This window comes from Strigops habroptila, chromosome 7, assembly GCF_004027225.2.
Source record: "Strigops habroptila isolate Jane chromosome 7, bStrHab1.2.pri, whole genome shotgun sequence".
NCBI classification, from domain to species: domain Eukaryota; kingdom Metazoa; phylum Chordata; class Aves; order Psittaciformes; family Psittacidae; genus Strigops; species Strigops habroptila.
The window spans coordinates 48,172,576-48,197,307 of NC_044283.2; the positions used below are offsets into that span (position 1 = coordinate 48,172,576).

The window sequence follows — 24,732 nt, forward strand, 5'->3', positions numbered from 1 at the left end:
AAAGCAGACTGATGAAATTTTTATATTGAACTTAGGACCCCTGAAAGGTTGGGAGCAGCAGAAAGGTTGTAAGAGCTAGAGTATGAAAGGAGCAATGTGAGCCAGGCTTTTCAGCCAAGCTTTGCTGATGGGCATCACTTAAACCCAGATGTACCGCCTGCAGATCCTATGATCTCTCAGGGTGTTCTTGTATATCCTTTTGGATATAAATTCCTGTTGAAGTTGTTGGGGGGTTTAGGAAGAAGTTGGGGAACTGGCTTTTGCTTGTAACTCAGATGACAGCTTATGCCTAAGGCGAGAGTCCCATGCAGTTTCCTGTGAATAAGCTTGCCTGTGTAAACAGCTGATGCAGTGACAACCACACGGCCTCCCTGCAGCAGCCAAGTGCTGTTAGCACCTGCCATCACCTCTGTGGTGCTTAGGAGTGGAGGATGTAACAATGATGCCAAGAGAAACTTTTGTTTTTACCATAACTGAGCCTACAGAGATTCTTGTAAGCAGTAGCAGCTGCCGAGAACTAAAATCGTAGTGGCGGATTCAAGGGGAAGGGAAAAGAAGCAGATAAAAGAAACTTAATGGAGAGAGGTTGCCGTCAGATAAGCCAGGCTGCCAACTGCTTTGTGGCATAGCATGAATATGGATAAACTCCTAGCTTGTAGTATGAGGCTAGGAGTTTGCTGACGTGTCCTCATTTGCTTTGACTCTTGCTGATTTATTTTTGTAGTAGTTCTACCAAAGCTGTTTCAAGGAATACTGATTTATCACATAGTGGTTGATCCTATACTTTAACCTTGCTTTGTAGAATTACCAAACTAGGAAATAAATATATAAATGCATATAAATATATATAAAAATATATAAATACAATAGCAGAGGTGCACGTAAGAATAATTCCAAAGAAAACAGACAGTACTTTTTTGTAACTTATTTTTTCATTAGAAAAGCTCTCTATATTTCATTGTAGTTAAATGAATGTGAAAGGTGTGTTCAATTTTTCTTCCTGGTCCCCCTATTAATGTTGAAGGGTAGGAAGAAATTATACCCATTTGTATTCTTGGACGTCATCTAAATGAAAAATGAATATTTTATTGCTAATGGCTTTATAAAATGCTATTCCGATATCTCAGCAAGTTTAATATACAATTTCATTGCAAAACCCAAAAATGAAAACAAAATGCTCATCTGAATGCTCTAAAAATAATGATAATGCAATGCCTAAGTACTACAACAGGCAACTCCTAAGTCCTCCATTCCTTTGCAAGTTGCATCAGTTTCTTAAGCAGTGCAGTTTGGCCTCACCAGACTGTACAGAGCTTGGGGCTGAGAAGCTGTGTCAAAATGGAGGTTCACTGTTGTAATACCTGAGGTATTTTTCAGACAAGCAGTATGTGACCAGCTTCACTATGTATCTTTTCAGTAGCAAACCGGTTGTATGGCTATTATGTCACAGCAACTACATAAAGAGATTCCTTCGGTCAATTTTTTGTGTGTATTTTTATATAAAATATATGTATATGAATATATTGTGATGTATATACTATGTATTCTTTTTATATATTACATGTATTTTAATATATGATATATATCAGCCTATATATATAGGCTGAAGGGGATGGGCATTGACTAAAGGAAGGGAGAAGGGTAGAGAAGGTGGGAAGGCTTTCAGGTCCAGGTGGACAGCACAACAGGAATACTGTTGGTGGTGAGATGGGTGTGGGAGTGGGAAGTACAGTGAGTAGAATAAGTTGTGCAAGTACCCTAAAAGGTAAAAAAGAGCAGACAATCTTGACATATCCTGATTTGAGCTGGTGGGAGGAGAAGTAAATATTAGACTAGAGAATGGATGGGCAAGTAGAGCTAGAAAGACTGTGGAGAGCTTACTGCAGTTGGGGTAGTTTCTACTGAACCCTCTGCCGTGGTTGGAGTTGAAGTTCCTGTCATGCCTTACCCTTCTTGATCTTTCCTTTAAGAATGAAAGCTGCTGTATGAAGGTAGAAACTCAGTGCACCACGTATTTAGAAAAGCAGGGAATATTTGTTCTGCCTTGACCAAGTCCCCTTCGGAACCTAAATCAAAAAGCGGCCTTAGCATGCTTTAAAGCTGTGTCTATGGTAATCAGAATTTCTACATTTCAGGAGCTGAAATATTGCCTTGTATTACACAAAGGGATTCAACTTCTTAAAACCATTAAAGAACATTACTATTAAAAACACCATGAAGCAAATAGCATGGCAAAACTTACTTTAAAAATGTTTACCTTTGATGTCTAACAGCATCATACAGAAGAAGTGCTGAAGCCAGGAAAAGCATATTTCTAATTGTAAAAATTCTGCTTTTCTTGCAGCAGGGGGTGGGTGGAGAGAGAAGGGAATCTGTCTTCCTTGATTTAGCAGCAGACACATCCAGATGTTTAAAATGTTTCCTTTAAGCTGTTATTGGAGAATTCAAGACAGTTTTGAGCACGAAGCCTCTGCATCTAAACAAGTTAAAATACCCTGTCAGAAGTGGTTGCATACCGAAATTGTAAAAACCCGTCTGAGAACTGATGAAGAAGTGAGAATAATTGCAGTCACAACATTTAGAAAGTGCAAAGTGGCTTGTTAAAACCTCAGTGAAATGCGTAGCAATTGAAGGCATCTGAATCTTTTTGAGAAACACAGAAAAATTAAACATAGCCTCACATAAAAACACCAGTTTGAAAATCTGACAATGTTGTTGATGCTTGCAAAGTAAGATGAAGGTAGAAAACAGCCGGACAATTGAGCAGGAAATTATTAATGAAAATCAGTCCGGCTTCATTTTGTTCAGATTTAAAAAATAAATTTTATTAATATTATGAAACATTTTCTTCATTTAGATTAAAACAATGTGGCATGGAAACTGTAGGCAGAAAACTGACCACAGTGTTGCAAGAGATATCACCTGTATGCCTATGTACTTATGGGCAAAGGGATGTACTGAACAGTAAAGCATGTGTAGTGTTTTGGACATGAGTTTAGCGTATGAAAAAATGTGTACCTTAAAGAAAAACATTCATTAATAGCAAGTGTAAATAGATCTTTGTCTTGAAGGAATTGTGTCTTGTAGACTAAAAAAGATGTTACATAGGCTGTAAGGAGATGATGAACATCAGAGCTTCATGGCGAACAGTTAATTGTATGAGTATGTGAGCATAGGAATTGTTTTTCTGAAATTGGCACCTAAATCCATGCTTGGCTTCAACAGTGGCCATCTGTGGATAGTTCAGAGGAACTTACAGAACAACCTGTTTTCAGGAGCATTTTTTTCCTAACACATCAAAACAGTTATTTCCACATATCCAGAAGCATATAAATGTATATCCTGTGTGTGTTTTTGTCCTCTTTAGTAGAACTGTAGGTGCATCTACTGTTTGTATTAATATCTGATCCTGTTTGGCTCCAGCTTATAGCTTGGTCCCAGTATGTTTTGATATGTAATGATGCAGAACATGCATGGATGTGTAAGGGAGGGAGAGGAGGCAATTCTGTTATCAGATTTGAAACTTCTGAGTTTAATTAGCTGTTTGCTTCTTTTCGAAGTGTTTTATTTGTAAAGGCAGAAAAACAATGGATCTGTATACAGGGAAGATATAGGAGTTTGAGAGAGCCCAGAGACACTTTGCTGAAAAACACTTCTTTGACTGAATGCAGACATTTTCTTCCACATTCAGGCTATGGCTGTAGTACGGAGTCTCAGTCTGGTTACTGTTAGTTTGCAATAGAAGCTGTGGAGAAAGAAAATATCTTTGTGACAAGTAAGAAAAAAGCCATCACTGAACATACTGTATGAGATAACCGTCATATTTGCTACAAAACTGAAAGCAGTTTGAGAAAAAAAAAAAGTGTATATTTCAACCTGAAAGATCTCCTGAAGAAAAGCAATTGAAATAGGCAGCCTGGAGATTAAAATCCCAGGAGAGTACTTGGTTCTCTCAATTGGCTGCTGAAAGAGCAGAAAAAGCTGGTGTTATATGATATTATTAGGGAAGAATATACAATAACAAAATGTCATGGCTGGATAGTATAGTCAATGAAGTACGAAAGAAACAATAGAAACTGAGGGAGGGAGTAGAGTTTTGCTCAAGGAAATCAGTTCTCCACTGTGTTGTCAACAAAGCAGTTGAGTCTGTGAAAGCAATCCCCTGGTTTTCATTAGGATAAAAATATGACTGGAGTTGCATTTAATATAATGTGTCATAGTAGCAATCCCAACTCACACAGTGAGAGTCGTTGATGATCTTCTGGTATTCTCCACAAAGAGATGTTAACCCCAAAGTCATTGTCCAAATTACTTTTGAAATTACATTCTGCTTGCAGATAGAAGTGAAGGGGGTTTTTAGAGATTAACTCGAGTTGAATTTGCTGTTTGGGAAGGTAAAAAAAGTGATTTTCTCCCACATATTAATGGATCCTTTATCCAACCTCTGTGTGCCAGGAAGCTATCTGACCAAGGAAACTTGTGTCTCTGTTTATTATGAGTCTTGTAAAGGAATAAAGACAAACTGGAAGACAAACTGCAATGAAAAATCAAGGTGAAAAAAAAAGAGCAGAAAGGAGGATATATTTAGTATTAAATAAATCTATTAGTTATATAGTGATATATATGTCATTTTCTATAATGAGAAAATGACATATGCGTATAAAAAAGACTGTTTTTTCCCTCTATAGGTACTCAATTGTAAACCAGCAACCTTTAATTCTTGAGCCCCTGTTAAGAGGCTTAGTTCAGCTTTCTACTTTGTTTACAAATTTTAAAACATATTTATTAATGTGCTCTCCTCATGCCAGCTACTAGGTATTTTCTATGTTAGGTATTTTCATGTTGCCATTTTTAGAAACTGGAAAGCAGGTAATAGTAATTTGTGCCTGATACTTTAGTATTCTTACACTTCTGCATTTACTATAAGGAGAGGAGGAAGATAGCTTAGTAAACTTAAATATTTGAGTAAATTAAATATATACTAAATTAAAAAATGTGAAAATATAATCTGAGTCTAAACTATTTCAAACACCATAGCCCTGCAGCAAACCATGGACTGTCTATGTTGCTTTCTGGTAATGGGCTTTATAATTAATCTAGCCTAATTAAAAGGCTAAAAGAGCATCTTTCCAGCTATTTTTCAAATTATAAACAAATAACAGTCAACAAAATATCCTTCATCCCGATCCCTCCTCGCTGAAAAAAAAAAAGTTACTGTGCAAAATATTACATTTAATGTGTTTGCTCAGAGTTCCTGAGAACTCAGAGTTTTCTAAAATAAACAGTACTGGACATACAAATGCTGGTAAGTGACAGATCAGGTGAAATTTCCCATTGGCATTTCACAGCTCAGGTGATTAGCTTTGCTTACATGGTAAGAGGAATTGAGGCTGATCTGTCCACCCATACACTAAGTGCTGGTTGAGAATCAGTAGGTAATTGAACCACTAAAAACATGGCTATCCACACCTCACGTACTGACATAAAAAGAGGTGGTAAGAAGCAGCTGTGATTTATGCTTCACCCCTGTGATGTGAGCTCTGATAACGCAGGTTAGATGCAAGAACCATGCAGCCTTCTAAGCTATGAGAAAAGCAATCTCTAGGCAATGGACCAGGCAAACACTGGAAAATAGTAATTAAATGTCTCAGCTGATAACCCCCGTATTAAGACAGGCTGAGAAGGTTGGGGCTGTTCAGCCTGGAGAAAAGAAGGCTACATGGAGACCTCAGAGCAGCCTTCCAGTATCTGAAGGGCGCCTATAAAAATGCTGGGGAGGGACTCTTCCTTATGGACTGTAGTGGTAGGACAAGGGGAACGGGTTCAAACTTAAACAGGGGAAGTTTAGATTAGATACAAGGAAGAAGTTCTTTACAGTGAGGGTGGTGAGGCACTGGAACAGGTTGCCCGAGGAAGTTGTGAAAGCTCCATCCCTGGCGGTGTTCAAGGCCAGGTTGGATGGAGTCTTCAGTGACATGGTTTAGGGCGAGGTGTCCCTGCCCATGGCAGGGGGGTTGGAACTAGATGACCTTAAGGTCCTTTCCAACCCTAACTATCCTATGATTCTATAATTGCCCATATTAGTAATAATAATTAACTATGCCTACTAATAAAAGACACATGAAATAGATTTATAAATAACCACCTGGATTGTATTCTAAGATGTTATAAAATATGCCTAAACACATTTTAAGGAGTCACTTCCATTCTTAGTAAGACTGGAGATGTTGAGGGAAATTAGTCAAGCATGGTGGGAGGTGAAAGCTCATTTCATGTGTCTACATTTTTTTCTTATCATTACTAATTTTTATTTTTCTGACATCAATTGTTTATAGTAATTTTATTTGCAGAAAGAGAAAAAACTCTTCATGACAGTAAGTAATACAGAAACTGCAGAAACCACAGTACTGTAGAAGTGCATAGAGGAGCATTGCACACTCTGGATGTAAATGGAGTGCTTGGACTTGTGAGTTCCTAATTTCTATCTTTGTTTTTAACAGCCCTTCCTAGCTTTTAGCAAATCACTTCCCCTTCTTTTTCACTTTAATTGATAAAGTGGGATAATAATATTTAAGCACAATATTTCATAAAGATGCTATGCAGACTCATTAATAAATCCATTTGCAAGTTTTTGATTACCTTCAGTATATCAAAATGTCACTACAGAGCTTTCTGACTGCACTTCTACTCCACTTCTAGGTTATAAAATGATACTTAGTGACATCATGTATGATACAACTAAAACTGTCACCCTGAAAGTCAATTCAGCACTCATCCACTACTTAGAAAAAGCTATAAAGAACACAGATTGTCTTTTCTTTTCTTCAGTTATTATAAAGATTTATTTGATCTCTAGCTCAAATATCCAGTGGAGGTTTTCTCTGTCGGTATTAACTTCTTAGATCAATAAATTGCGATACTGATCTTCAGAGAAGTCAACTATCATTGCAGTGTTTACCCTTGTTGAAAAGCAGTGGTAACAAATTAAATTGGCTTCTGTCAGTGGATAATATACAGTGGATGGTCCATATTTTATGGTACAATTAACAAAGATTGATACATAGGCCCCTTCCTAGAGAAGATCAGATTAAAGACAAGAGTTTATAGTGAGAAAAAAAAAAAAAAATGAGGTGAAGTGGTTATGTTTTTATTTAAAGAACAGTTGCTGAAGACTGGAAGATGACTTGTTTTCAAAGGAGTGTGCATTTATATATACTTGATCTTCTGTATTGCTGGAAAAACACTGGCTACATTCTCTAATCTGCTGTTAGGCAATTTACGTCACTATGTAGGCTTATGAAACATTCTGTTTCGAGGTAGATATACCAAGTGGAAGAAAACAAAACAAAACCAAGCCTGTGACTACTTTAAAACAGCTTCAGAAAGAGCTGCTTTCTCTTTCATCCAGCTAAAATGGTGGCAATCTGTACTCAAGCAGGATCCTGATCCTGGATCTCCAAATAGGATGCAGAAGTGGAAAAACTTTTTCTCTTAGACTTGTTTTCTTCCTTTGCCTTGTTATCCAGAAATTTCCTGATAATTAATCACATTTTTAACATTGCTTTCTAGGGATAAATTATTAGCACTGTCCAGAGTGATGACATGATACCCATTCAGTGGCACAAAGAGGATGATGTACATTTAGGCTTATCAGCTCTGGAAATCAGAAGAAAACTTGAGCATTGATCATTATAATTGTGGGACAACTGTCAGAAAAATTCTAATAATGTCCATTTTCTGGATTTTAACAGCTGCACCAAATTAAAAACTGCCTAAAAGCACAGAAAGAAAAGTTCACAGGGTTGTTTTCTACATGAACAAGATGGTAATTTCTAAACTGTTGTTCTGAGAAATACTTGAATTGCTTGGTATTCAGACATTTTAAAAATGGAGTTTAGGTGATTAAAGCTTTGCAAATTGTCTGCCCTCCAAAACACTCAGAGGTTTCCAGCAACGCAGGGAAAAGGCTCAGTCTACAAAACGCAGCTGTGGTATCACTGTGCATCAAAAATACATTTTAAAATGTTACACTTGCACAGCAAAGTACTGCAAAATTAGGAGAAGTCCTGATTTACCTAATTTTGCCTAATATATATCATTATGATACAAATTATGTTTAACATCTACTATGACTTATAAGATATGATTATAGCCTAATGGTGTAGCATCTTCTGGTTAATTTATAACTAAAATCTGCCAGTTTTAAGCCAGACTGTGTGGCTGCTTTCATGAGAACAGGCTTATTCAGGCAACATCAAATAAAAAGTTCTCATTGGACTCACAGTGATAGTTGGGGTTTTTTTGGTATTTATATATTTTTTATATGTACTTTTTGTGTGTAAAGCTTGATTATGACAAATACCTTAGGGATGGCAAATTTAGGTGGAAGGTGTGATGTTATTTGGAATTGTTTATACGTCCCCTCAGGAGGACAAGTGACAACATCTCTCAAAGCAGTGATTAGTTTGGAAAGGGGTTTTTTAATAGCTCAAGGAACAACCCTTTTGGTACTGTCTCACTCAATTCTCCACTATAATAAACTGTATGTCACTGGATTTAATTAATTTACACTGGCAGAGAACCTGCTCTGCATTCTTTAGAGAGGAAAATTACTGAAGTTGTTGGAGGGGGCACTGATGCTATAGATACATGGACAGCTGTAGCCACACACAGGCTTTTCTGCCAATGCTCCTATCTGGCCAGACTCAAACCGTTTGCAGTCCAGAAGCGATATAGTCATGGTGCTCCTACTAATATAGCCCACCTCTCAGCAGCCTTTCTAGTTCAGGCACAGTGCCAAATCAGCGTGGCATCCAGACCTGGGCTGGTTTGTGTCCAGTCATCATAGAAAAGTGAATGTTTTTCTGAGGCCATCATGTGGCTGTGCCCTGAGGCATTTTGTCAAAAGCAACTTCCTCATCCTCAGGGCTGTTCGACCTTTCTTGGACTCCAGCTATCACTGAAGAACTTGCAGCTCGTGTAGCTTACAGGTACCAATCCAGTTTGCAGAGTTTCATACTGAGACTGCTTCAATGCTTAAAAGATTGGACTGCCTTCGTACACACTTCTAATTGCAAATTAGGGTGCTTGATTTGGTTTGGAAAGCAGCTACTTGATTCTCCTTCTCCCCACACCCACCCTTCCCTTCCCCCCACGACCATGGTTTTTCTGTTCTGTGTAAATTAAAAGACAAATTGTCCTCAGCTGAACTGTTGGCTTTTAAGGCAGGACATTCTTACAGAGGAGGTCTCCAGTTTTGTGTGCACTTTGAGTTTAATCTGAGAGACCTGTATTTCACTTCCTTCTGGTAAATATCAGCCAGTTGCCTTAATGATCCAGTGCAGGAATCTGTGTTAAAATTTGTTATGTTTCTAAATGCTAGAGCAATGGATTCAACAAAGATAGTGGCTTTCTGACATGTTATAATCTCTCTTATTCCTCAACTACTTCTGTGTGTTCCATGGGTTGTAAACTACCTGTCTCTTTCTTTCTCTGTGGAAGTAATTACCATGCCCCCTTCCTTTCTCGTATACTTACATCCCTTTCACTTAGCAAGCAACTTGTTTTTTCTTTCAGGTATGGTGTAACTGATACCTATCTAATTAAACTCTGTGGTTTTCTCAGTAGGTATTAACTTTGAAGTCCATGCCCTCTACTTGAGATCTGACATAAGGATTTTGTAAAAATTTCATCTCAGTTTTAATCCTGTACCAGTTGGTTCAATAAAATATGGTATCTCTGCTTAAAAATCTGATGAATGACCTGTTAGAACTTCATGGGTGCAGTGGTGTTCTTCACTTGCAGAATTTGAACTTCCTGAAGGGGTCATAATAGATTTATAGTGGTATGAAACCAGACAGCTGATTAGTTAATTGCAGAAGTTCAATTCATTAAATCATTCTCCACTGCAATGCCGTAGTGTGAAAAGGAAATTAATTTCTAGCCCATGCAAACTTGGTTTGGGTTTGTTGTTTTTTTTTTTTTTATATTCTCCATTACATCATTTCTGGTTTATTGTTTATTGTTTTTGTTGGCAGATATTTTTCATTTTAGCACTTAAGGACTTATTTCCTAAGATTTATCATATATTCTAGTTATCTCCAGAACAATCCTGGTATTGTTTGTGCATTTTTTTTAATCCAGATTTTGTTCTTCTATTATTACTACCATTCCAAATTATTAAGATTTTCCACACACTTCATGTCTGTCACATGTAAAAATAATGACCAAACTAACCAAGAGATTTCTGAAATATTACTTAAAAAAGAGACCAGTCTTTCAAGCATTTTGACTGGATAGGTCCATTGAAATATACTGACTTATTTTTAGTATCAACTTTGCAGTTCCCTATTTCTTTTCGTATATTAGTGTTCATTTCTAAGATGTATTGACTCACGTGGAAGAGATATTTTTTCAAACTTTGGTCCAAATACTTTGCTGCAGTATATTGCTTTCCTGTTAAATTTGCCTTCTAACTTTACTATTGAGACATCCCCAAAATAATAATAATAATTAAACTTATAATAAATAACCAATAATAACCAATAATAATTAAAATTGTGTATCACTTGTTCATATGAACAAACCTTTTGTGTTCTCAGTTAATCTCTTGTATTACTCTTTTGTAGACACAGTGTCTTTGCTATTTGTGTATATGTTTCAGTCTTTGAATGGAGAGCTCATTAAAAATAAAGAAAATGCAACGTACTTAGCCATTAGTGAAATATTTTTGCTAATTAAAGGTAAATACAGTACAGATTGCAGTTGTTTTGTCAATCTAATTCTGTTGAATTTTCAGTGTTGGTTTTGAGCTTTTTTTTTTAATCCCAAAATGTAAAAAGATGTTTGTAGAACTTGATTGAAAATGCAAACACCTGTGTGCTTTTCTTTCAGAGTACAGACATGAGTCCAGCTAGTAGCACCACCTCACTCCCTGTTAGCCCTCTTCCTGAGGAGCCATTATTTTTCAAGGTACAGTTAATTAATTTCATAATAAATATTGTATATGATTTTTGGCTTATCATATTATCTGGTGTACTATGAAGTGTTATTATTACTGCTTCCTTTTCTTTAAATTACTTTGATATCATCAGATATTCTTTTATGTATATATAACATGCAATTTTCAAGACATACGTAGAGTAAAACGTCATTGGTTTTAAGAGGATTATTTTTCCAGCAAACCAGAGCTCTAAACCATTATTTGTAAGACTGTGTTTGATACACTTTGATATGTGCATTCCTGTATATGTGCGTAGGTCATTTTTCATCAACAGATTTCTCTTTATTTCAAGTGCATGTTTTAATTAAACAATGATTAGTTACCACAAAGATGCTGGAGTCATTAAAGATACATCAAAAACCAGTTTTGGCATAAGCCACTGGCCTTTTACTGTAGTTCATTTTAATAATGGTGGGACAATATACACAACTTGGTAAGATTTATGCTGTGAGGAACAAGTGGCCCTATGTCACTTTTTCGCCTGACTTTATGGTATCCGGCCCTGGAACACAGAATGGCCTTAGACACAGTCTGACTCTTGGAAGAGGTCTCCTGAGGCCATCCAGGTATTTGGAGCCATGGCTACAAGCAAAGCAGTCATCTTGCCAATTTGCTGAGAGAAGGAAGAGGAACTTGGGTTTTCAGCACTATTGTCTCAAACGTGTGTCATAATATGGACAGTTACACTGACAGGAACATCCCTTTTAAAATTTCCCCTTTCCCCATGAAGTTGCCATGTGCTGTATGAAAACAATCTATAGCTTGGGTTGCAATTTCAATCTCTTAGTGATGACGCTGAATTAAAGCTGAGGAAGTAGAATTAATGAAGATTGATGATGCAAAGTTGCGTCTCTCCTGCACATGCCTCTAGTGCAGGAAATACCAGCCTTTCAGACCTGTCCAGCCCCATAAAAAAAAAAAAAAAAGTTTGGTTTTTTTTTGTTTCTTTTTCTCATATTTTTTATGTCTGAGCAAGAGTTATACCCTGCAGTTCATAACCAGCTAGCTAGCCAGCTGATTCCTGCTATTAGAATGTTAAGGACTGTGCTTGCTCAGTGGTTTTCTTGGTGAAGGTACAGATGGGTATATCCATGGTCAGCTATTCACTGATCCTCCTTCCTCTTTGGAGGTTTAATGTTTTCAAGACCCCTAGCTCACAGTTAGATTTGGCTGAAATGGACCAATGCTGTGCCAAGATACTAAAGCAAACATGTATTTTTCCCTTGGGAAACCACATTAAATGCACATTGAAGTTTATTCAATATTATAAGGTAGATTTGGTAGTTGTTGTTTCTCCCTGTACCTGGGAAACCACCAAGATACATCACATACAGAGAAATGGGCTGCTCAGCTCAGATGAAATTGTAAGAGGTAAGGAAATATAACTTAAAATAGTGACAATAAACTCTCATACTTAAATTCTCAGCTGAGGTATGCAAACACTGCTCTGTTTGCATCAGGAGCACTCTGACAAATACACTGTAGTGTATTTGGTTTTGCCCTTATTTAATTTTAAAAGAAATGTTCCTTCTATAGCTCAAAATGGGTTGTAAATGACTTCTTTGAAGTGGAATAGTTGCTCTAATAAAAAAATGAAGGTACTTCTTCATATTAAAAGTCTCCTTCCTTTATATTTTACAGTAGAAAATGATGCAAGAAACTGAAAAAAAAGGCAGGAGGCATTATTTAATCTTTCATTTTCATTCAATTTTCAAAACAGGAAATATTTTCTATTGGAATTCAAGCAAAATGGAAGCTAGAGCAGGAAAAAGTCAAATAGATCTCACAGCCAATGCCCTTAAGTAGAAATAAAAGTCATATAAAATGTGGCCGTTTCTGTTATTTCTTCCTGACTCACTCTAAGAGACAGCAATATTTTTCCAGTAGTAATGTGAATGACTGGTTTTACAAGCCATAACCCTCTCAAAATGCAGTCAATCTATAATACTGGCTTTTCATGATGGGATGATGCATTTCCCTTAGCAACATGATAATAACCTTTCCTGCCGTCTTCTTGTAGAAATGAAGATTGAAAAAGAAATTCTATTCTGTGGTTTGGAAAACACAGATGTAACGAAGCAGAGCAGTATAAATGCTCTGTCTCTTTGGTGTAGTTGAAGATCTCATAGCTAGTGAGCTTTTATATTAGACTGTGAAATGAAACCAAGCCCCTGTTCTCAATCATACCTGGTTTTACACCAAGAGAGAGAACTGTCCTTTCTTGGATTTTATCAATTCATCTTCAAGAAAGTCTGCATTTCTGCATAAAGAAGGAATGCAAATTTTGTCATCGTACTCTTATTGCATCTAACTTTACAAAAGCAGATGCCTATCATTTTCAATCCCATAGGATATGTTCTCTTTAAATATAAAACAGAACCTAAGCTAGTTCAAGAACATTTCAAGATTTTGAGTTTAATCTAAGGAAAGTTGGAAGCAAGATTCACATGGGAGTGCTTGCATGTTCCATCTCAGCTTTGGTAACACTGAACTCAGCTACCATTTTCACAATACGTTGTGACACGGAGCATTGCTAGGAAGATCCAAATCATTTGAGGTGTAATGGTTTAAGCCCTGCCAGTAACTCAGCACAACACAGCCATTCGCTCACCCCTCTGCGCCTTTCCCCTCTCTGGGTGGGATGAGGAGGAGATTCAGAAGAATGTAAACCCCACAAGTTTAGATAAGAACAGTCCAAAAACTAAAGTACAATATAATACTAACACTACTACTAGTACTATTACTACTGCTACTACTAGGGAAATGACAAGGAAAGAGATATAAAACTATAAGGGGAAAAAAACCCAAACCAAACCAACAAACAACACAACAAACAGCAGTAATGCACAGTGCAATTGCTCACCACCCAGACTGACCTGAGCAGCAATCGGTCCCTTCTGCGTGACTCCCCCCAGTTTGTATACTGGGCATGACGTGCTGTGGTATGGAATACCCCTTTGGCTAATTTGGGTCAGGTTTCCTGTTTCTGCTCCCTTCTGGCTTATTGTGCCCCTCCTCACTGGCGGAGCATGAGAGACTGAAAAGTCCTTGATCAGAGTAGGCACTACTTAGTAACAACTAAAACATCAGTGTGTTATTAGTATTGTTCTTGGACTAAAGCTAAAACACCAGGTACTAGGAAGAAAATTAACTCTATTCCAGCCAAAACCAGGACATAAGGCCATAGTCAAGCATATTTGGCGGAAAGTCTTTTCCAGTACAGCAAGGGATATTCTACCTGGGTCCATGGTATACCATTATTTTAATGGAATCATTATGTTTTATTTATGTGAAGACAGTACATTTAGAGGAGTGTCAGTGATACCTAGCAAAAAGAATAGAAAACCTTAGTAAGAAATAAGGGTAGCCAACTCCCATGTGATTTAATCCAAAAAAGCAAACCAGCAAACCCAAGAAAATGAAAACATAAACGTATTGTTAATACCATTCAGCAAACTTTGCTCCGTAAGTGTTGTAAATAGTGAAATAGCAGTGGAATTTGGTTTTGCTTGAGGAAAGAACAACTTCGCACAATAGCCACAAGTACAACCAATTTTTCATGTGGCTTCATGTTTCCTTCTCCCTGTGGAGTTAGCAACACACATGCATTTGGAGCAGTCTTACCCATCCTTGCTCTTCAGAAGCTTAGAAAATTCCTATTCAGGCATGTGTGCAGACAGTGCATGTTTGAAAAGCTTTTCTAAGCCAATTTTTGATAAAACACTCATAGGCATTTCTTTTTAGTGAGGGTTATTTTTGTGTCAAATTCCAGCTTTCAGTCCTCTGCTGTTTTCCGTCGTTAAAGCTATTTAAAAAAGCAAGATCTTTTCCTGTACAATGGGTAAAGTTTACTACTTGTCTCACAAAAGAACATCATCTTTGTTGGTGGTTTCGCACTTAAACATTTCTGTAGGGAGCGTTTTCATTTGAACAGAAGTTTATCCTTCTGTCCCTGTGTAATATTTCTTGAGGAATTAGAGCCTTATCTTGGGAAAAAAGTTAAGTCAGCTGAAAAAATTCAGAATTACGAATCTGAAATACAACAGAGCAGAATGGCATTTGTCGTGCAACCTTAACTCAAGTGTTATTCTACGTTATAACAGCAAAACTGTAGCTGGCTCAAATGTGGGTGACTTTTCATTATGAAAACTTATCATGCTCCTAAGCTGTAATTAAAAATAATCTTGCTTTTTATTTAGAAGATCAGTGAAGGTGGGGGCATTTCTGCAAGGTCAACTTACTAAGCAGTATCTCATCATTTTTTAGAACCTGTTCCTTTCTCCTACTCATTACACTGTGCTTTATTGTAATAGTATTTTATTATTTTTTAAGTTATTCTAAAATCCAGTGACAGATACTTTTAGGAGGGGATCTATGACAGCCATTTAGTACATAAGATATCTAATATTACCTAATGTCCTGGGTTCAGCTATAGCAGTCATTTTTCTCCTTCTTAGTAGCTGGTGCAGTGCTGTGTTTTTGACTTTCAGCCTGGGAACAACGCTGATAACACTGATGTTTTCAGTTGTTGCTAAGTAACGTTTACTCCGACCAAGGACTTTCTCAGTCTCATGCTCTGCCAGGGAGGAGGGGAAGCTGGGAGGAAGCAGAGACAGGACACCTGACCCAAACTAGCCAAAGGGATATTCCATAGCACAGCACGTCATGCCCAGTATATAAACTGGAGGGAGTTACCCGGAAGGCCCAGATCACTGCTCAGGTCAGGCTGGGTATCGGTTGGCGGATGGTGAGCAATTGTATCCTCTCCCCTTGTTATTTCCCTTATTATTATTATTATTATTATTATTATTATTATTATTATTATTGGTGGTGGTAGCAGTAGTGGTTTTGTATTATACCTTAGTTATTGGACTGTTCTTATCTCAACCCATGGGAGTTACATTTTTTTGATTCTCCCCCCATCCCTCTGGGAGTGGGGGGGAGGAAGAAGGGAGTGAGCGAGCGGCTGCATGGTTCTGAGTTACTGGCTGGGCTTAAGCCATGACAACTAATTATTCATTATCTGTTATAATGAGCACCAGTCTCACTGGTTATTAGCCACAATCAAGTTGTAAATAGTAGCCATAATAGTAATTTATTATAGCAATGTTTAATTGCATTTCAATTCTGTTATTAATCTCAACCATGCTTTACTAATTGGTATTTAACATAAGAAAAAATCCTTACATTCTTTCATTTCTACTTTGAGGGAGCTGAGAATTTCCTTCAGCTGTGTTTTGACTTCTGTAATTAATACTCTTGATGCTAATTCTCTCAGTAAGAAATGGAAGTGCCAGTACAAGTAGTAGAAGTTAACAGTCCTTAGCAGTGTTACCACTGCTGTAGGTCTAATAAGATACAGATCTATACTCTTAGGTCTATCCTGATAATTCTGCCATTCATCCTTGTAGCTCTTCAGGCTCTGTAAACTCACATTTTTGCAGTCACTAACGGTATGGCTCTCCGGCAGCTCATGATATTTATGCATAGAACTTTTACTGCAGATGTTTAGGATAAACAATATGACAGTCACAGTGAGGATTGCTGGTTAGCCAAAGAGACTTATCTTTGAGAGTCTGACTTTACATAATCTAGCTGAAGAATGAGGCCTTGTCCTAACTTAGTCAACAATCATGGCAATAAACTGGGCCTATACTTCAAAAAGTTTCTCATGCTAGTTGACATATAGTCAGCCCATTTACCCTCTCTATTTAAATGCACTATTTCCAATATTTTAAGTAGTTGCTGGCACTTCTTTGAATAAGATTATTGTAATGTATTGTTTCTTTTTTGGTTTCAAAACAGACTCAAAAATAATCACTTAGACGTTATGACCAATGGGCAGGTACAGGTTAGGGTTCAATGATCCTCTCTTGTGGGCTGGAGGCCTCATTAGCTCTTGTCCCTCTCATTCCACCTCCACCTGAATTTCTGCTTCCACTGAGCAGTATGTAAGCTCTGAAGACTCTGAGGGTTTGGGGCTTTGTTTGTTGCAGAAGTATTTTTGGTATTTCTACTAAAGGAAATAGAGTTATAGAAGTATGATTCACTCAACCCCACCTCTCCTAATCTGCCACCCCAATCTCCAGTTTGTTTTAAACCAGTCTCTCATCATTCTTCAGTAGTTTAATCTATTCCTCCTACTCTACTTTTATTTTCTGTATCAGTATTTGCTTTCTCTATGACTTGTTATGTCTTATTGGTGTAGCACAGACTTTCAAAAGTCACATCATCACAGGGGCTTTCTATCTTTGATGAAAACCTTCAATTTTGTGATTTCTGAGAAAAGACTTCAGTGTCTGCTTTGTTTGCAGTCTTTGTCATCATAGTATGAGATCTAGAAAAGCACTGAGTTTATTCTGAAGGTAGGAGTGAGAAGTAGGTATCTTGGGTCCTGTTGCAAGAAGCATTGGTGCATCTGTTCACTCTCTTTTCCTTTTTCTGAGTAGCTCCGTGCACACTTTTCCTAAGGAACAGGCTCTGCCAGCAAGTCTGAGTAGAACCACATCACCTGTTTCATGAGTAATATTTACATCAGCTCATCCGGCAGGGTGTGGATGTGGCTGTGAAGTTCTGTCTAAGCTTTGACTGATATGAAGTGGATTGACAAAAAATAGAGCTTAATGGAAGAAAAAATTTAAAAAAGTATATATACTTGCCCAGCTTTCCCCTGATCTAGTAATTTCTTCAGGTCTTAGTTTATCTTGGCCTGTAACTGGGTCTGGGAAACCGGTGGTCTCTCTTGCAACATGCTCTCCATGTCTGCCATTGATTCTGAGTTCTTGCTCCCATTGAAAATACACTATGTTTATGGCCAAATTTGAACACATCTTTATGTACCTTGTGTGTGTCCACTGAAAAAGCTGTCCTGTACAACCTGGAACCAGAAATATCAACCTCTTCCTGTAGGTTTTAAAAGGAGGAGATACAGAAGACAATGGAGCTACTGTATAATCTGAAAATACTGCTATACGATTTTAGGAATATTGTGTATGAGTTAATAATTCAGGTAATGTTACTGCTTAGCCACTTTGAGTTATTAGAATCATAGAATAGTAAGGGTTGGAAAGGACCTTAAGATGATCTAGTTCCAACCCCCCTGCCATGGGCAGGGACACCACACTAAACCGTGTGGCCCAAGGCTCTGTCCAACCTGGCCTTGAACACCACCAGGGATGGAGCATCCACAACCTCCCTGGGCAACCCATTCCAGTGCTTCACCACCCTCACTGTAAAGAACTTCTTCCTTATATCTAATCTAAACTTCCCCTGTTTAAGTTTGAACCCATTACCCCTTGTCCTACCACTACAGCCCCTAAGGAAGAGTCCCTCCCCAGCATCCTTATAGACCTCCTTCAGATACTGGAAGGCTGCTATGAGGTCTCCATGCTGAACAGCCCCAACTTTTGCAGCCTGTCTTCATATGGGAGGTGCTCCAGCCCTCTTATCATCCTCGTGGCCCTCCTCTGGACTCGCTCCAACAGCTCCATGTCCTTTTCATGTTGAGGACACCAGAACTGTACACAATACTCCAAGCGAGGTCTCACAAGAGCAGAGTAGAGGGGCAGGATCACCTCCTTTGACCTGCTGGTCACGCTTCTTTTGATGCAGCCCAAGATACGGTCGGCTTTCTGGGCTGCAGGCGTGCACTGCCGGCTCATGTTCAGCTTCTCATCAACCAACACCCCCAAGTCCTTCTCCACAGGGCTGCTCTGAATCTCTTCTCCACCCAACCTGTCGCAGTGCCTGGGATTGCTCCGACCCAGGTGTAGGACCTTACACTTGGCTTGGTTAAACTTCATAAGGTTGGCATCGGCCCACCTCACAAGCGTGTCAAGGTCCCTCTGGATGGCATCCCTTCTCTCCAGCGTATCAACCGAACCACACAGCTTGGTGTCGTCGGCAAACTTGCTGAGGGCGCACTCAATCCCACTGTCCATGTCGCCGACAAAGATGTTGAACAGGACCGGTCCCAACAGCGATCCCTGAGGGACACCACTCGTTACAGGTTTCCAACTGGACATTGAGCCATTTACCACAACTCTTTGCATGCGGCCATCGAGCCAGTTCTTTATCCACTGAGTGGTCCATTTATCAAATTGATGTCTCTCCAATTTAGAGACAAGGATGTCATGCGGGACAGTGTCGAACGCTTTGCACAAGTCCAGGTAGATGATGTCAACTGCTCTGCCCCTGTCCATCAGTTCTGTGGCTCCATCATAGAAGGCCACCAAATTGGTCAGGCAGGATTTCCCCTTAGTGAAGCCATGTTGGCTGTCACCAACCACCTCGTTGTTTTTCATGTGCCTTAGCATGCTTTCCAGGAGGAACTGCTCCAAGATTTTGCCAGGCACAGAGGTGAGGCTGACTGGTCTGTAGTTCCTAGGGCCTTCCACCTTCCCCTTCTTGAAAATGGGGGTTATATTACCCTTCTTCCAGTCAGCAGGAACTTCACTTGACTGCCAGGATTTTTCAAATATGATAGACTTCCTTAAATAAAAGTACTTGATCTATCTCTCTTAGGGGAAATTTGGTGAGCAAAAAGAAAGAAACAGATTAAATAAGCAATCTCCTAAGGCAGAGTAAAGACCAGGATAGTGTAATGAAATGTTAAAACCAGACAGTAGAAGGGAGTAAACATCAAGAATCCCTCAATGGATATTCTGTTTGGAATGACTGATTTATAGTTAAGAATTTATCACGCAGACAAAAGCAGACTTGAGTCCAGGCTTCATGTATGGAGAAGACAGACAGATATTTACATGTTCTGAGCACAAGATGGTATTTCCTGAGATTTCCATTTCCTTCAGGGCTTGCAGCTTGAAGTTTAGCCTGAGAACAAAATAATTCAAGAAAGAAATGCAGGAACAATCAAGAAAACTTGTTTGACCTCAGAAGTAGAGTTGTCCTGGTACAAGGACATTTAACAAGATTTTATTTATTTATTTACTTTTAATTTTATGCAGGAAGCATAGCTACAACACCTATAATTTGCCAGTGTCACTGATATAATTACAAAAACAGGAATGAGACTGGGAACTACACCTGTTTTGCCTAATTTCTTTCTGCCTCTATGCCTTCATCATAGCTGCCTTTCTTTCACAAATTTTGTGAACATGAATTCTCTTTTAGTATGTTTTCATTAATTGGTTGAAACTTTGTTCACAGGGTGAGGGTTAGTTCAGTATTTCAAATTTGATGCTTTTAATGTTATAAATTCAGTTATTTTATCAGTGAGCCACATACAGAAAAATGATTGTCTGAATAAAATCTCCAAAAGCATCCAGAAACAGAGATGATACATCAGCAAATGCATGCAAAAAGATCATCATTACCATTTTTCCTTTAACGAGGTTTCCAGAATAACTTAGGAATTAATCAGTACTACAAGGACAAATATTAGGTTCATTCAGGTTTCTTCCTTCAGGCAGACACACGATCACACAATGAATTTTGATACGTACCTACAGGGTGTTTTTTCCTTGCTGAGTACTCTATATCTAAAAAGTCATAATACTTGTAGCATTATAGTTTGCCGAAAACGTACTATCACCAAGACTATGAAAAGAGATTTTCTTGAAGCTCCATGGGAGGATCTTGATATCCCCAGTAAAAGCACTTAAAGCTCTTCGTCCTAATCATCTCAATACAGACAGTAACTCCTCCTAAGTTCCCTTGGCTAGGGACCAATAGGCATAAGTAAATCTGAGGGAGGACATTGGCATTTGGAAAATATTAAGAACGTTCTTTTACTGAGCAGAATTATGCCAAGAGTGAAATTGTGATTAAATCAATGGCACAGTGCCCATTGACTACAGTGGCATGTGCCCTTAGGTCATGGATAGCACGGATTATGTCACAGGCATTGATTACTTCAGAAGTGAAAATATAAATCTGTACTCACCTGTTTAACCCCATCAGTTATTTTAGAGGTGAATATGTAAATCTGTATTGACCATTGCAACTCGAGTATTTTCTGTGGTTGCACTCTTGTAAATTAGATAAAATTGGAGTGTTTTAATAAATTTCATTGCATATAATTAAAATCTAGAACTGTTTGCAATGCAAGACTATATTTAATAATAATGATTCAGTTCCAGTTTGTCTTAGAACAATAGATATTTTCTTCCTAGTATAAATTAAAGAAACTGGGGACTTGGAAATGGGTTTCCTACATCTCAGACCAATATTCTCACAGTAGCAGGTGGTCTCTCTCTCTTTCTGGCCAGTGATTGCGTTTTTCACCTAGAAAACCTCGAAAGACACTTGCATAGAAACTTAACATGTTTTGGAAAAAAGCCTTTCAGCTTCATCAAGTAAAAGTTTTCAAATGGAAAACTTCTGTTAAAAAGGTCCCTGACTCTTTTATTAAAATATGTATAAACAACTTTTCCAAAGTTCACATAAGTGATGTTAATGACCCAGACATATGTTTTCAAATGTAATTTCTTACTGTAGGAAATACAGGGTTTGGCATTTTGAAATTCTTGAGTTGGATGTCTCAAAAGTACAACACTAAAAATAATTTATTTTTATAATGCTCTCCTAGAGGTTAGAAAGATGGATATTTTGGTGAATAATTTAGACAGCCATCCAGGTGAGTGGGGTATGTGTTCTGTTAATTTTTATCATCTGAAATTTAAGGCAAGCTTTAATTGCAGAAACACAGACACCTTATACTACTTAAGAAACCCATGTATGTCCTGCATTTCTTCCAGCTGTGTTTTTAGTAGAGAAGACAAAGCACTGAGAGATGATTGATACTGCTTTGCTGGTTTTATTTTTGTTGTATTCCTGTTTTGGTTTTGTGGGGTTTTTTTTTGTTTGTTTGTTTTTTTAATTTATGACTTTTCCCTTTGAGTTTGTTCCTGGATCACACTGTGTCTCCTAGTAAGTTATAATCTCCCTTATAAGCAACATGTTTATGTTGGGTTGCTTAATTTTGCTGAGGAAACTGTCTTGTCTGGGAAGCTTTGATTGTGTGATACAACTGGTTTAGATGTCTTATAATGTTTGATTGGAACTTTCCAAATGCTGTTCCTCTTCCCACCAAACTCTGTATGGTTGTAAAGTTAAAGCTAGTTCTGTGTTGAAAACAAACAAACAAAAAACCCTTTCCCTTCATTTAAATATTAGAAGTATAATATGGTTTTGGTATTATTGTTTCTGAAAGGTGTGATGTACTCTGATTTTAAGTCGTAGTATGTGCATTGCATTTACTCTCTGCCTTTTCCTTGCTTCCAGTACAGTTCAGTACACTGATCGGTAATGAAATGTGTTATATATTTGTGTGTTTAAGATGACCTTTTTCATGCCTTATCATTTGTTCAAGAATCATCAACTTGTATTTTGCCTCTTTCACACAAATGTATATAAAGCACGACAAGTAAAAGAATATGTTTTCTGAGGGGTTCTTAAATGTGGCTGAATGATCTAGCTTTTAATAGTAGTCTGGGAAAGCTGTGTCTCATTGCATGTGTAGAATGAGGAATCTTTTTATTTTGGCTTCTTCATTTTTCAGAGATTAATAAGAGTCCTGAAAGGCACTGGGGATGGAGATAATGGATAGTGTCAGTTTTATTTCTTTTTAAAATGTTGGCTGTGGGTGTGTTGTATTGTTGTCATGGGGAGCATGTATAAGAAAATGCCATTGCTACTTTCAAGTAGCATACAGAAAACTGTGATAATTTTAAAAAATAATGCATTTTTTAGATAATATACATCTCTAAACACTTTTTCAATTAACCCATGTGGATATTATTCACTTATAAATAACTTTTTTTCCTCTTAGATTTGATATCTTCAAGCAAGGATGAATGCTTCTCATCTATACATGAGAAGGAATAACACAGTTATAATTTGGATAATGTTTTCTAAATGTTTTAAATGTTCAGCTATGAGGGGAAGGACTGCACACTTATGGGTAGTCTTCTGGTAGATTTTAGCATTTTAAAAGGGAGTTCTAAAAGATTAGATTAAGGCTAATAAGGGCATAGTGGAAAAAAGTTCTCTTCACGTACATGACAAATCATGGACACATCTGATTCCATGATCCATTTGCAGATCCATAACTGTAAATCTTGATATTTTTCTCATAAAAGGCAGCCTTCCTTTTGGGGGGGAAGTAATTTAACTTAGGATCTGGCTTTGTAGTGAATTCCTAACAGTTTGATCTTGGTATGAGCAGAGAATAATGAATACTTATGTCCAAATAGTTGTAGGTTTTGAGGGGATTTAGTTTAACAAGGACATCATGGATCAGGATATAGGAACAACAAATGGATAGATATCCTAAGTATAGAACTGAGGATTTGAAAAGGGATAGGAGAAGTCCTTTTCCACTGATACTGAGTAGTTCAGTTCCTAGACACCACATTATAAAGTTCATTGCATTCAGCAGCATGGTTGCCCTTTGTTAGGAATGACAGGGACCTCCTCTCCCTCCCAGCCAGTTCTTTACTTTTGTGGTATTTATTCTTAGCAGTATTGTATAGTCTCAATCCTAATTTGATTAAAGTCACCTTAGAACAAGCTTTTTATCCCCAAATGGTTCTGTTCTGGTATCCAATTATTTCTGTTGCTTGAAATCAACATTACCATTTGCTGTAGTTGTTATATTTCTCGATGTCATCAGTAACCAAGAAAGAAATGAACAAGTACAAGTCACTTTTTTTTTCTTTTTTTTTTTTTTTAATTTTTTTTTTCCCTTCCCCATCCATGTGGTTTGATCCTTCTAAAACAGAATGAAGTTCCATTCTTACGTGAAAGGGAGAAGCACATAATGCTCCATTTGACTGTACAGCGCAAGTCTTTGTTTCCGGTGTTTCTAACAAAATGCTTAAATAGTTTATTTCAATAAATCAGTGAATAGCACAGTAAAGTTCAGGGAAAAAAAAAACAAACCACAACATCTTATCTAAAACTCAACAAAGGGAAGATTGGATCTGAGGAATGAAGAGTTGTTTGCAAGGCCAGTTAACTATCAAGTTTTCACACGTAACGTCAAACAAATACTATTGCTAAAGTTTTTTTCTTTACCTCTCACTAAAACACCTAGAGCCTCACCTCTTTCACAGGCTGCTGTCTGCATCAAATTTAAAATGCTTAGGAAAAATGTGCTAACTGAAAATCTTCAGGGTATAATTATGTATCTTATAAAAATAGATGCAATAAAAACATGAAGAAAACTAGGAAGAAAACTGGTGACAGTGAATGTTTAAAATAGTTAATTTGACATGCCAGTGTTAAAGGATGTAGGAATTTCACACACAGAAAAAAGTTACGATTTTTTTACTACTATGAGAGAAAAATTTTAAAGACGTTAAATATTGTTTTCATGCTGGTATTGCATCTGTTAAGTAAGATGAAATTGGAATACTGTTTGAGAAGGGAACTAGGAATATAACGTTGACTTATTGTTTCTGAGTGATTGTTTGGATTACTATAGGTCAGTTTTCTTCGACAAAATTTTAAACCTTTTTGACATAAGTGTTCCTGTGCTTGCAAGCTCAATAGATCGTCTTTCTGCAAGCAGTGCTGGATGTGCATTTGCTGCTCTGTGGATAGTGTGCTCAGAGTTTGTCAAACTTGACTGCTTGACGCTAGTTCTCGTCTCAATAATGGAATTAAATTTGGGTTCCTGTCCCATGGAAGGGTCAAATGTTTTGGGACATTCTTATGGTAAGCACAGCTATGAAACATGTAGATCATATGCTGTGTTATTTGGCCCA

At 37.6% G+C, this 24,732-nt stretch overlaps 1 protein-coding gene across 5 annotated transcripts in view; it reads left to right on the forward strand.

Annotated features, from left to right (window-relative positions):
• Positions 1 to 24,732, forward strand: part of CCSER1 (coiled-coil serine rich protein 1) — a 684,293-nt gene that overhangs the window by 310,074 nt on the left and 349,487 nt on the right. For all 5 annotated transcript variants that reach the window (XM_030492379.1, XM_030492381.1, XM_030492382.2 and 2 more), the window contains one exon: positions 10,894 to 10,971. In XM_030492379.1, the coding sequence (XP_030348239.1) occupies positions 10,894 to 10,971 (78 nt within the window). The remainder of the gene's footprint in view (positions 1 to 10,893; positions 10,972 to 24,732) is intronic.